The 13,429-nt window shown below is 43.6% G+C and overlaps 1 protein-coding gene across 1 annotated transcript in view; it reads left to right on the top strand.

The window, feature by feature from the left end:
• The window catches only part of LOC142796175 (uncharacterized), a 436,093-nt gene extending 423,872 nt beyond the window's left edge, over positions 1-12,221 (top strand). Inside the window, exon 3 of the mRNA XM_075886266.1 lies at positions 7,814-12,221. Coding sequence (XP_075742381.1) covers positions 7,814-7,856 — 43 coding nt within the window. The 3' untranslated portion in view covers positions 7,857-12,221. The remainder of the gene's footprint in view (positions 1-7,813) is intronic.
• The last annotated feature ends 1,208 nt before the right edge of the window (positions 12,222-13,429 follow it).

Raw genomic sequence — 13,429 nt, 5'->3', positions numbered from 1 at the left:
AGCTTGTTTTTTTTTTTTTTTGTTCAGCTGAAAACAAAATATCAAAGATTTGCCCAGCAGTAGAAAGGCTAGTCAGCATGAAAGGAACTAGAGAATCGAACAGATGTAGCATATAACTTGGCAGAAGGTACGTTGAGTGCAAAAAAACATGTTGTATACGGAACTCCTTTCCCGTGGGGAAAGGAATACGTCGGTCAGACGGGTCGTTGCTTAAATGTGTGCCTTCGTGAACATGAGAGTTCACTAAGCGGAGACCCTTACCCACACTTAACGATGCACTACAAGGAGTGAACCTGCCAACCAAAATTTTCCGACACACAAATAATTGACAGGCACAACAAGCGCGACGAGAGAAAGGATGGAAGCGTATAGAATTAGGATGGGACAGTTGCGTCAGTAAAGCGCCAGTTCTACTAACAGGTACGGAGTTTGCTTTTTTGGACGTCACGTAACTCAGTGTTTTTTGTCTGTTTTACGTTTTTTTGTTTTTTTCTGTTTTACGTGTTCTTTTCTTAGTTCTTGACACTTGTTTGCACCCGGTTGTGTGCAGTCGAGTATGGGAGTGCATATTTTGTTATATCACGTTGTTGGTGATGAAAGGGGAAGTCGGGAAGAGCGTACCTGCATGTGATGTATTTATTAGTGTTCGCTTCGTAATAAAATTTTCAGTTGCTAGTAAGCGCTTGTCTGTGTCATCTCTGAGTGAATGTATTTTTAGCGCTTGTTTCATCTTAAAACACCACTTGAAAGGACGGCACGCGTTACTCTCCAGCGCTTTGATAATCCAGTATATATAGGCACGAATTTTTGACCTGCCCTGTAGTACCGGTAGGAGAGCTGTTTTTCGCATCCATTAACAATAACGGTTAAAAGTGCAAGCGCAAACTTGAGGTTGGCTGCAGGTCGCTAGGATTCACACCGGCCTTTTATTGTAAACCAACCCAACCTCACGTTTTTTTATTATTCAATAATTCGCTGGCACAATTGCCTATTGGTCTCATCAGTGTTAGATCTACTGATGCACAAGTCCACAAAATATACCTATTTACACGCAAACCATGGCAGCTCAATGATCTTTACGGAGCAAGGATGCACAAACACAGAAGCAGCGCGTATTCATGACAGCGTGCGTAGAATAGTGGTGCACGCCTGCATGCAAGTTCTTTGCTGACGGCGTACTAGGCTTTTTCGAGGAGCACGCCTACGCGATGAAACGCTGCTGGCGATCACAGAATACATCGTCATTTCAGACACAAGTGAATACGTGTCCGCTATCTGCGGAGTCTTACGGGTACGGGGCGATGTATATACTTCCAACGAAAGAGACGAAACGCCATCTAGGTTTTCTTCGTACTCACCGGAAGCCGTTTGTTGGTTCCGTCTGCTTCGTATGGGCTCTCGCCTTCACGCTACATCTTTGAGAACAGTCGGTGCATGGGGCTGAAAATTCGCGCAGCCCTTTACTCCAGCAGACATCGTCTTCTGTGGAATAAAATGTATGCGATGCTTCTTTCACCTCCCCGTCGACACAGTCCCACTAGTCACTGGTGGCCACGGCTTGGTGCAGACGATATAGCGAAGCATTTTGCTTATCGGTTCTCCAGAAAGCAACCACGGACGATTACACCAGCTTGATTTTGTTACCATTGGTGGATTTTCGCGATTCGGCACGGAAGCGATGTATCCGCGACGTACAGGTTCGGATGCTCTCGCTTGGAAGCGCATGGTCGCTCGGTGATGTAGGAAACACGTGAGGTCCATCAGCTCAATTAGGCACTCATATTCCAAGCTTTTGCACCATCTGTCTCCAGGGCTGCGGCAGAGGAAAAGCCAACGATCTGCGAAAATATGTAGGGCAACTTTCCACAGCAGGGTTTTTTTTAAGACCCCCCGCCCCTTTTTTTTTTCGTTCGCAGAATGCTCTCCTTGCTCATTATGCTTATGCTGCCCTTAGTTCCAGTGAAACTGCGTTGACTGGAGGGGAGTCATGAAACACGACGACGCCAAAACAAAATTGGCCCCGTATCTGCATGCAATCTGCAAACGTCGACAAAAGGCGATAGTCTTGCGTGTGGAGAGACTGAACAAAACATTTATTTGATGTTCTGCGCAAAAATGTCGGTGAGTGGTATTCCGGAGGCGTTGCTTTGAGTGCCTCAAGCGGGCAGCGGTGGCTCACCAGCGCATCAAGTCATGTCACACGTGCGCCAATAGCGCCATCTGGCAGTTTCTTTTGGAAAACAAAGCGTGTAGCCGTGCGCGCCCGTCTCAGAGGTGATAAGGTGAAACGTGAGGCGACGGGTAGGTGCCACCACCATCTCGTCTTAGCAAAGCGTCGAAAACGCTTCCCGTTCCGTGCAATCGTTGCATGGTAAGCGCAGCGTGATAAGCGCTATGATCCTTAAAGTTACTTACGTATGCGTTTTCTAGTAAGAGATTTTAGCGCTTGTTTCATCATGAACCTATACGAACACGCCCAACAGGCAGTCATCCTAAATGGTGTTTTATTCTGCATTTGTTGTGTGCGTGTTCGTCTGTATGGTAACCCGTCATCGATTCTGCCGTCATTTGATATTGATTAAATTTGTAGATTGTGGGCAAATCCACTCGTGAAGTTAAATTTTTTCCACCTGAAATAAATCTCAGAACTCGCGTCAAAAACAATCTGAAAGCTGTGAAAGTTTACACTCTCTTAACTCGCTCAAAACCTCAGTGGGCTAAACAATTACTACCCTTTTTGCGTTCAAATACTCAGTTAGCACGATAGTTTATTCTTGCTTCGACTAGTAGGTGGGAAAAAAACCAGAAAAGGTAGTGCATGAAGAAGTGGTTTACCCAGTTTTTTTCGGGTTATTTCCGGGTATTTTGGTTTAGTGTGTATATGTGAGCGCTAATAGACAACAGAGTGAATCAATGAAGACTAGAAATAAATTCAATGCTAACAAGAGATTCTAGCAATAAAGTTCTGTCTGTGGGTTCACAAAGTCCTTCTTTTACGCACTTCTGCCTGTGTTCACTAGGACAAAACTTTGATTAGTCTCCTAAATGCTGAAAAGTCTTTCGAATGCCGTTCTCGACATCCTCGTCCAGTGCAATGAGTGAGGTGGTCGGAAAAGCACTTTTACCAGCCCTACCAATAACAACTTCCAGTACAACGTGGCAGGCTCATCGGTAGGAATCCAATTTTACTCTTGGATCAACGTTTGCGTTTTTATATATTGTACATAATTTTGAATCCATATTTAGAGGTGATGTGTAGCACGACCTCTCTACTTAAGTAACGGCTGTGGTGACTACGTCTCCACCAAGGTTTTATTATCACGACCTTTTGCCATTCACTCTCACTGCCCATATTTCACGTCACTTCTATGTTTTTAACCGCGTTAGCACGAGCAATTTTAAGGCTCCTATACAACCACGTACCGAATCGGTGTTCGCATCTCTAGTCTACTGGATTGACGCTCTTTTGTTATCAACTCACCCTTGCGCCATAAAGCACCACACATTGGTGCATTCATGGTTACTACGACAGTCTCCAAGATATTCCGATTTCGCCATTGTTTTTTCATTATGCTTTGCTTAAAGTAAAGCAAGTCTACTGTTTTCGTCTGTGGCAGCATAATAAGTTCAATCAATTACATACTCACAACAATACTTTGTCGAACAATGCATACGATTTTCGAAAACACAGCCTGCGGGTCCCTGAAACGCGTACTAACTATGGCAAAAACAGATTAACCGGACAGCTGACCGTGGCTATGTATAATTTGTCTACAATTGTTAATTTTGATGTTTCAATGAAAATACTTAAAAACGAAACAAAAAATATTTACTACACTCTGGTTTCATTTATGTATGACAACGTTTTTCCTGCTATACGATTTATAATAGTTTATTTTGTCATACTCGCAAGTGTAGCTAATTTGTCTGTTTATTAAAGACGATAGTCATTCTTGAGAACCTTCGACAAAAAAATTTCGGCCTGTCTGTCTGTACAGTTGTCTGTTTGTTCTCCCTAACAATACCTCAAATGGCCGACCCCATCCGTAGTGCCCACCAACATTGCTCAAGCTCCAGCGTTCATATTTGTGCGATTGTCAAATAAAAAACAACCACGACGCATATTTGAGGTACCATAACGACATGTCGATATTTTTTTTATGTGTGCCTTTATACTAGAGAAGGCACTTACAAATAATTCTAAGGACCTTATACATAGCGTTAAGCACGCTGCGCTGACAGTGCAACGCGGTGCTCAAAAAGGCAAGTGTTACCGACGCTTTGCTAAAACAACACGGTAGTTGCACCTGCCCGTCGCTTTGCGTTCCACACCTCATCGCCTCCGAGAATGGCACGCATCTTTCTCCGCAGGCGCGCACGCATTCCTTTGTTTTCGAAGATAACTACTAGATGGCATTCGTGTCTGACGTGCCTCGATGCGCTCGTTCGCCTCCGCTGCACGCTCGAGGCCCTCTAACGCAGAGCCTCCGGAATACCATTCACCGATTGTCTTGCGCAGAACATCAAATAAATGTTTTGTTCACTGTCTCCACACGCAAGACCAGCGTCTTTTGACGACATTCGCAATGTAACATGTAGATCCGGGCCATTTTTTTGTTATGCTTTCAGTTATATTGTTTTGTTAACTGTCGCCAGACTGTACAATGGAGCCGACGCCTTTGTCAAGCATCGCACCCTATAGTGCCGCCTTCTTCTTTCGTATGAAGAGCAATGAAACTTCACATCATCCTCAGCATCGCTTAAGGATAGTGCCTCCATGCTGACGCTTAGTCAAACATCTCCATCTCGACGACTAACGACAAACAATAAGGAATTAGCAGACCCTTGAGGTCTTACATCTTTGGGGTAGCCGTAGTAGTTCGCGGTGAAAGTGGAAGCAGAGATAAATGCAACAGCCTGAAGCATGTGACTGATTGGGCACCGACCTTGGGCTAAGACTGCCTACTAGCGGCAAGTTGGAGCTATAGAACACTACTTCCATACCATAGAGAAACGCAACGCGCGTTGTACGTCCCTTTGGATGGCCGCAATTATTCGCCGGGCGAGCGTAGGGGTCGGTTCACGCTTGCGGCAAGCATTCCTACACTCTGGGACAACTTTCTATGGCAAGGAAATGAAAGCTACGGTTTCAATGAAGACGAAATGCGGTTTCAATGAAGAAGTGATGGATCCGATGGGACGGTAAGTCACACCGATAAATCTACCCTAACTACTTGTAGTTTCCGACTAATCGGTACCGCAAATTTGTGAACTCACGCTGTTAAAACGTTGAGAAGCTGCTAATGTTATGCTTCCTCAGCCATTTATTGGTCCCAAATGTTCATTGCGAACACAGAACGCGCATTACACCCTCACAAGAGCGGCGAAGTCATGACCTAGCTCTCAGCGCAAGTTAACAGGACTGTTGCTCCAAAGTCTTAGTTTTTGGCAGCGAGCAACTGTGAGTTCACACTATGGTGACGAACTGCGAATTCATCATGTAGTCGGTCACAACAATCACAGCGAAAAAGTAAACTTAGCGCACATTTTATCGAAATTTGAAGAAGTTAACGTAGAGCATGTGTAGCAGCGCAACACGGGGTACAGAAGGTGTCAGTCTCATTTTGCGGCTTCAGTCGCAAGCCTTAGATGCCCTTATATGCAACCACATTTTTATACTGATTACGGTGCTGACGAACTCATTTGATATGTGTCATTTTTCGTGTACTGTTTTCGATATTTATTTCGCACGTTATGTTCCCTCTACGCGAAAAAATTGAAAAACCGGAGCAAGTCAAGGACAACAAGCACTGTCAACAAAAGCCGAGCTGTGTTGTCTTGATCAACGCAGAATAATTTCCAAACTTGCCCTGCCGTGGTGGTCTGGTGGCTAAGGTACTCGGCTGCTGACCAGCAGAACGCGGGATCGAATCCCGGTTGCGGTGGCTGCATTTCCGATGGAGGCGAAAATGTTGTAGGCCTATGTGCTCAGATTTGAGTGCACGCTAAAGAACCCCAGGTGGTCGAAATGTCCGGAGCCCTTCACTACAGCCTCTCTCATAAGCATATGGTGGTTTTACCTGTAGTTCCAAGAATTACCTGTAGTTCCAAGTGGCCTCATTTGATTGAAAAACTGCAAGATTTATGTGACACATGTTTACGCCCTCAATAAAAGCTTGTTTGATTGTAATATTCACCTTGTGAATCAGCTAAAGCCGATTCTCAACTGAAGTTTTCGGTTGCCTGACTTCCAACTTACTATAGCAGAATTAGTGTTCTTGAGCAAAAAAAAAAGTAGTTTTGAAGAGACCTCATGGTCTTTCTCACTGCTTCATTCATTTCTTTACGTGTGATCTTCACCCATTCTGTGAATTACTTCTGTCAAATCTTTTAGGGGGAAAATCTCAAGTTTAGAGCAGCTTACTACAACAAAAATCAAGCATGGGGAAAGATGAAAGGAAGCTCCATCTACGAGCCAAGGTAGATAAAAGACCTTTGCCATGTGCGATATTTTCCAGCAGTCGAATTGGACCGTGCCAAGCTGGAGAATATCCGACGACAGCTGGGTGGAGCAGTGCCTTTGAGTGCTCTGGCGAAGGAAGCAGCAGGCCTGTGTCTTGAGAACATAATGGATAGTGGAAGCGAGAGCTACGAATACCGAAATTCTGCGCTGCAAGAAAGCGTCTTAATTAGCTACCTTGCTAGAAACAAGCATGTGCAAGAGCACAAGGATGGGCACTATACCACAAGGTTGTCTTTAAAGACTGAAACAAACTCGCAATTTATCCTTTCACTTTTGAGAGTTTGAGCAAGCCCCGCCACGGTGGTCTAGTGGCTAAGGTACTCGGCTGCTGACCCGCAGGTCGCGGGTTCGGATTCCGGCTGCGGCGACTGCATTTCCGATGGAGGCGGAAATGTTGTAGGCCTGTGTGCTGAGATTTGGGTGCACGTTAAAGAACCCCAGGTGGTCGAAATTTCCGGAGCCCTCCACTACGGCGTCTCCCATAATCATATGGTGGTTTTGGGGCGTTAAACTCCACAAATCAATCGAGAGTTTGAGCAAGTACTTGTCAGCTTTCTATCAAGAAAAAGATAGGCTGTCTGAAGATAAGGGAGTTTATGACTTGAAACAAACTGCCGGTCAGCATAACAGAGAGTACAAAAAGAGCAAATGGGGAGAATCACTGGCAGCAAATTCCGCACACTTTACCGCTTCATTCCTCAAGAAGCTCAGCTGGGAGCAAAAGGTTTCCAAACTGCTGACAAACAACTTTATGGGAAATGAGGCGACAAGGCGTGGAAAGGCTTATTAGAAGCCAGCCCTACAGAAGTATACTCTGAGGACAGGTGAACAAGTGTCTACATTTTACCTCGTCGTTAATCATATCTCCATGCTTCGGGTTTAGCCAAGATGGCATTTTAATCAGAGGCGGGAAGCCAGAATTACTTATTGAAATTAAAGCCCTGTCCAGGGAAGAGGTAAGACTGACAGGATCATAGAACTTGTGAAGCAGAACAAACTATCATTCTTCCTGTGCGATGGTACAAAATACCACTCGAGGCCAACCCATTGTTATTACACACAAACAAAACTGCGGCTTTTGCTATTGGGACTTAAAGCAGCGTATCTGATTTTATGCAGTGAAGTGGAGTCCTTGGTGATCACAGTGAAGCCTGTAAGTTATGTTGATGACCTCATCAGGTGACTGCAGTTCGTGTACTTTCCCACTATTTCACGGAGCTTGTGAAATAGTGGGAAATAGCTTGTGTGTGGCGAACAATGCTCATACCGTGGTTCTTCGTTTTTTCGCAGATTATTGGCGCCTGCGCTGACGGCTTCCAGCCCGGTGGATTGATGGGTGATAGCAGCATGAGTGTCTCCCTTGACAGCCCCCGTGTCATGCGTTTCGCCGCCAACAATACCGGCATGTGCCTATCGCATATATCCACGCACTCACCGACGCCGTTCGAACCACATCTTCCTGCTACGCTTCCTGCCCAAGCAAGCTTCGTTGCGAGCTATCCCAGATCGACATCGACAGTTGCAACAGTGGCTCCACCGCGGCCTACAAACCCTAGACGCTCGCTAGCCTTCGCCAGTGGGCATGGTGGCGCCGAGAGAACAATGCTCATACCGTGGTTCTTCGTTTTTTCGCAGGTTAGTTACCTTAGTCAACTTCCTCATTCCTGTTTCAAATCTGATGATCGCTTTCTTGTGGTGTTTTCATGCCCAGAAGCATTGCTTGAACCATTCAGTGCCTTTTTCTTGCTTATGTGTGGGGATGTGGAGCAAAACCCTGGTCCTAGCGATAATTCTCTGGCAGATATTGCCAAAATGCTGAAGGACTTGTCCGCGCGGTCTATTAGAATAGAGGCATCCCAAACAGCCATGTCCAATGACATATCCGAGTTAAAGGAGCAACAGAAAGCAGCTAAGAGCCAAATCGCCGACATTGGCAAGCATCTGGGTGCTGTGGAAAGCCAGTTAGCTTGTTTTGACAGCGTGAGAGAAGACCTTAATGCGACACGTGCTGCAGTGGAGCGCGTGGAAACTGAAACAAACTCGCTTCGAACCCGTCTTGACGATCTCGAGGACCGCTCCCGAAGGGACAACGTTGTGTTTTTTGAGATTGAAGATGTCGCTTCAGAGACTGCCGAACAATCTGAAATGAAAGTTCTTAAACTTTTCGCTATTAAGCTTCAGCTGACGATATCGTCCGATAGTATAGCCCGTGCGCATAGAATTGGCAAATTCTCTAGTGGCCGGAACCCCCCTCTTATCGTAAAGTTTTCGGCCTACAAAACAAAAGAAACCGTTTTTGATAAACGCTTCTTACTAAAAGGCTGCAATGTTTCTATGAGTGAGGACTTTTGTGCAACTACGCGTGATACGAGAAAGGCTCTGTACGAGTATGGCAAAGGACTGCATGTTCCAATCAATCTTCAACACACGAAACTCTTCGCCAACGGAAAATGCTACGGCTATGATAAAACCTCTAAAGCAGTGTACGTCATCGGTCCATCCACAAGACAAAGTTCCCCGGCTAGTAATAACGTAGGAGATAGCGCAAGTGTTAGCGACGCTGTAAGTAACGACGAAAACATCAGTTTTCCACATACAGAACCGCAAATAGTCATGCTGCCTCCCCGCGTCGACTCCGGTCTGGCCGTATGCCGCAAAGTGATCTAAGTTAGGGTCACGCAGGGGGCGGTGCTCTCTCTGTACTAAGTACTAACATACGTAGCCTTTTGTCAAAACGTGATGATTTGTGTGCCCTGATGAATGATTGTGACGCTGGTATTGTCGCTCTAACTGAAACGTGGTTGTCGAATACAGTCTCTGATGCCGAATTATTAAAATGTGAACAACGTTACAAGGTCTTTCGCTGGGACATAAATGAGCGACGAGGTGGTGGTGTTCTACTTGCGATCAAAGATGACATTGAATGTTTCTTGTTCCTGTTCTCACCGACTTAGAATCGGTATGGTGTTGTATTCGTACTGGCTTTAAAAACCTAATAATTGCAGTTTGTTACCGACCCCCATCCAGCCTATCGAACTTTTGCGATTCTTTTCATGACTGCTTAAACCAGATTATTGTTCGTTTCCCAGGTGCGACTATTATTCTTTTAGGCGATTTTAACTTCCCGGACATTCAGTGGTCAGACACTTACCAGTGCTATATGGCAACGTCATCTGAACTTACCGAATTTCTTTCGATTTGTAACAACTTTGGGCTATCACAATTAGTTCAGCATCCCACACGTGTCACCTCGACTACATCATCACTTCTAGATCTCGTGTTGACGTCATCTCGAGATCTTATGTCCCCGATAACACTGCTGTCTGGGTTAAGTGATCACGACATAATTCATTTTTCTCTATCGTTTCCACGCTTGCGCCGATCCAACCGTTTTAAAATTATCAGAGATTATAACAGAGCTGACTTTAACACCATAAATACTAAATTATGCTCTTTCTTAGATACTTTTTTCCCTGCAAGTTTTAAACGCACTGCAGAAGATAACTGGAACCTATTTAGAAGTAAAATTTTGGAACTAACAAATATATTCCGGTAAGAAAGGTGTACTGCTATACTAATTCTCCCTGATACAACCGACACTTAAATAGACTCTCTAACCGCAAGAAAAGACTGTTTAGAGCTGCGAGGACATCCCAGTCTTTGGCTCGATGGCTAGCTTACAAATCTGCAGCTGCTACCTACTTAAGTGAACTAAATGTAGCTAAATTTACCTTTTTTAACAGAACCTTACCATCAGTGCTGCGAAAAAATCCCAAACAATTTTGGAACATTGTACGAGGTAACAAGCATAGCAACCTGTCTTTAATATCCCAAGGTGATGTAATTCCGGATCATCAGTGTGCATGTTTACTTAACCGTACTTTTGCTGAAACTTTCTCTGAACCATTCAGTAGTAATGACATACTTCCCGCAAAACCGTTTAATTTTCCCTCAACGGACATCATTGTCATTAGCTCGGAAGGAACACGGTCCATCACCAATAAACTAAAGATTTCATCTTCATGCGGCTGCGATGGTATCACCACAAAATTCTTCAAAAACACGGCAGAGTATTCTTCTCTAATCCTAGAACGAATATACACACAGTCTCTTCTTACGGCAGTGCTTCCTAACGACTGGTTAATTAATAGGGTGGTACCTTTACATAAGTCCGGAACAACCCACGATCCAGGTAACTTTCGTCCCATCTCTCTCACACCAGTACCATGTAAAATTTTATAACATGTCATTTACTCTCACCTTATCAAATTTCTTCAAGACAATGAATTCTTTACACCCGCTCAGCATGACTTCCGAAAACAGTATTCGTGTGAAACACAGCTTCTACTTTTTACTAATAACTTACACATATCCCTTGACTCTGGAACAATAACTGACTGCATCTTTCTAGATTTCAGCAAAGCTTTTGATAAAGTAACACACTCCCTACTACTACATAAACTAAGCCTATTAAACATTGACTCATATGTGCTCGCTTGGATCCGTAGCTTTCTTACTAACCGGTCCCAATACGTATCGGCTAATAATTTCGACTCGTCTACTACACCAGTTCGCTCCGGAGTGCCACAGGGGTCTGTCCTTGTGCCATTGCTGTTCCTAATTTACATTAACGACTTGCCTAACAATATTTCTTCAACAATGCGCCTATTCGCGGATGATTGTGTAATTTATCGCAAAATATCTAATAATAATAACATCACTACCCTCCAAACAGATTAGACTAACCTGCTTAACTGGTGTAAATTATGGCAAATGAAATTAAATGTTTCGAAGTGCAAGTCTATGCGCATATCACGTAATACTACCGCATGTCGAAATTATTTCCTTAACAACACCGTACTCGATCCCGTCCCCTCTTATAAATACCTTGGTGTCTATATTACTAACAACTTATCTTGGAAACATCATACCAACTCTGTCACATGTAAGGCAAACCGGTTTCTAGGATTCATGCGAAGACACTTTTACATGGCCCCTGTTGATTTAAAAAAGCTTCTTTACATTACGTACGTTCGTCCGCATTTAGAATACGTGTCATCGATATGGGACCCTGGTAATATCACTTTAGTTAATGAACTTGAGAGCATTCAGAATCGCGCTGTTAGATTTATATTATCAGATTATCGCCGTACCGCTAGCGTAACTAACATGAAATCAATTATTAACATTCCTTTACTCGCTACACGCCGTAAGATATCCCGTCACGTTCTCTTCCACAAAATTTACACCAACGATCTTCTGCGTTCACTTTTAATAACCCCACCGTCATACATTTGAACTCGTACTGATCATGCGCAGAAAGTTGCTGTTCCTCGCTTCAAGACATCAACATATTCCCACTCATTCCTGCCTAAAACTTGCAAGGATTGGAACTACCTCCCACAATCAGTTGCATCCATCACCTCGCCTTGTAGTTTTAAAACATCGCTTGATAAGATACTTGCTGTTGGAAATGTAAACGTTTGATTTTGTTGTTAGTTTTCTTGTATAATCTACTGGCTGTATAACATAGTTGCAGTTGATAATAGTTGCTTTCCAGTGTTTAATAATGTTCTAGTGTCTTGTCTATGTACTCTTTTCTTTACCATTGTTCGTCAGTGCCCGCTCCCCTCTGCAATGCTGTAAAGCCCTGAGGCTACAATAAATAAAAAATAAATAAAGAAATACACGAAAAAAATGCATTTTTCCAATCTGTGATCACGCGCACAGCTTCGCACGCAGCACTGCCGTGATACGTTTTTGATTGTCCTATGCCTGAAGTAGAAATAATAGAGGATGGTGTCCTCAGCCTTTTGCATAAACTAGACGTGAATAAATCAGCTGGCCCCGATCAATTGTCCACTACTTTTCAAGTAGATATGCCTCACGGGTAGCTAGATATCTGTGTCAAATTCACGCTATGTCCCTACGCACTTCGACTATTCCTGATGATTGACGCTCGGCAAAAATTATTCCTGTGCATAAATCTGGCTCTTCTCTAGAAATTAGCAACTACAGACCAGTTTCCTTAACGAGTACTTGTTGTAAACTTTTCGAGCATATTATCTATAAGGCCATCATTACTTACCTCGAATATAACAATTTGCTTTATTCCAAACAGCATGGTTTAAGATCTGGTTTGTCAACTGCTACTCAACTACCTGAAATAACTGATGACTTAATTAGTACACTAAACACTAATGGCCAAACCGAGGCTTTATTTCTAGATTTGTCAAAAACGTTCGAAGTCATCCCCCATCCCTATATGATTTCAAGACCTCTCTCAATTGGCGTTGAACGAAAAGTAGTCGGATGGATAGTATGTTACTGAAGAAATAGAACACAGTGTGTCACCATTAATCAGTGTATCTCCGAAGAGTTGGATGTGCACTCTGGAGTCCCGCAGGGTTCTGTACTGGGCCCTCTACATTTTTAGTATATATAAATGATATTTATCTTATTGTTGATCCCCCAATTCACATTGAATTATTTGTGGACGGCTGCAGGGTATACACAGCCATTAAAGCCCGAGATGACCAAATAAATTAAACAATCCTTTGCACTCAATTGAGACATGGTGTACAAAGTGGAGTTTAACAATAAATGCTACTAAGACAACTTCTATTACATTCAGCAACAAAAAGAGGCCCCTCGGCTTTAGTTATTCGTTAGGTAATGCTACGATCAACAGATCCCATAAGGTTGAAAAAATTGAATTGCTGCACAAACTTAAAGAAAAAAAACGAGACAGGAAAGAGCGCAGACTACCAACTGTTTATTGTCGTTTTTGGAAGCTAATATATACGCATGCTATGCTGCGCTTCCACGATGCGCACAAAACCAAAAATGCCACAAACAAAGCCGACCGAAAACAAATCAAACCAAAATTGACTGCCACCACAATGA

This window comes from Rhipicephalus microplus, chromosome 2 (genome assembly GCF_043290135.1).
Source record: "Rhipicephalus microplus isolate Deutch F79 chromosome 2, USDA_Rmic, whole genome shotgun sequence".
In the NCBI taxonomy this organism is placed as follows: Eukaryota; Metazoa; Arthropoda; class Arachnida; order Ixodida; family Ixodidae; genus Rhipicephalus; species Rhipicephalus microplus.
The sequence above is the reverse complement of the archived record's forward strand: the minus strand, read 5'-3'. Positions and strand labels throughout refer to the sequence as shown.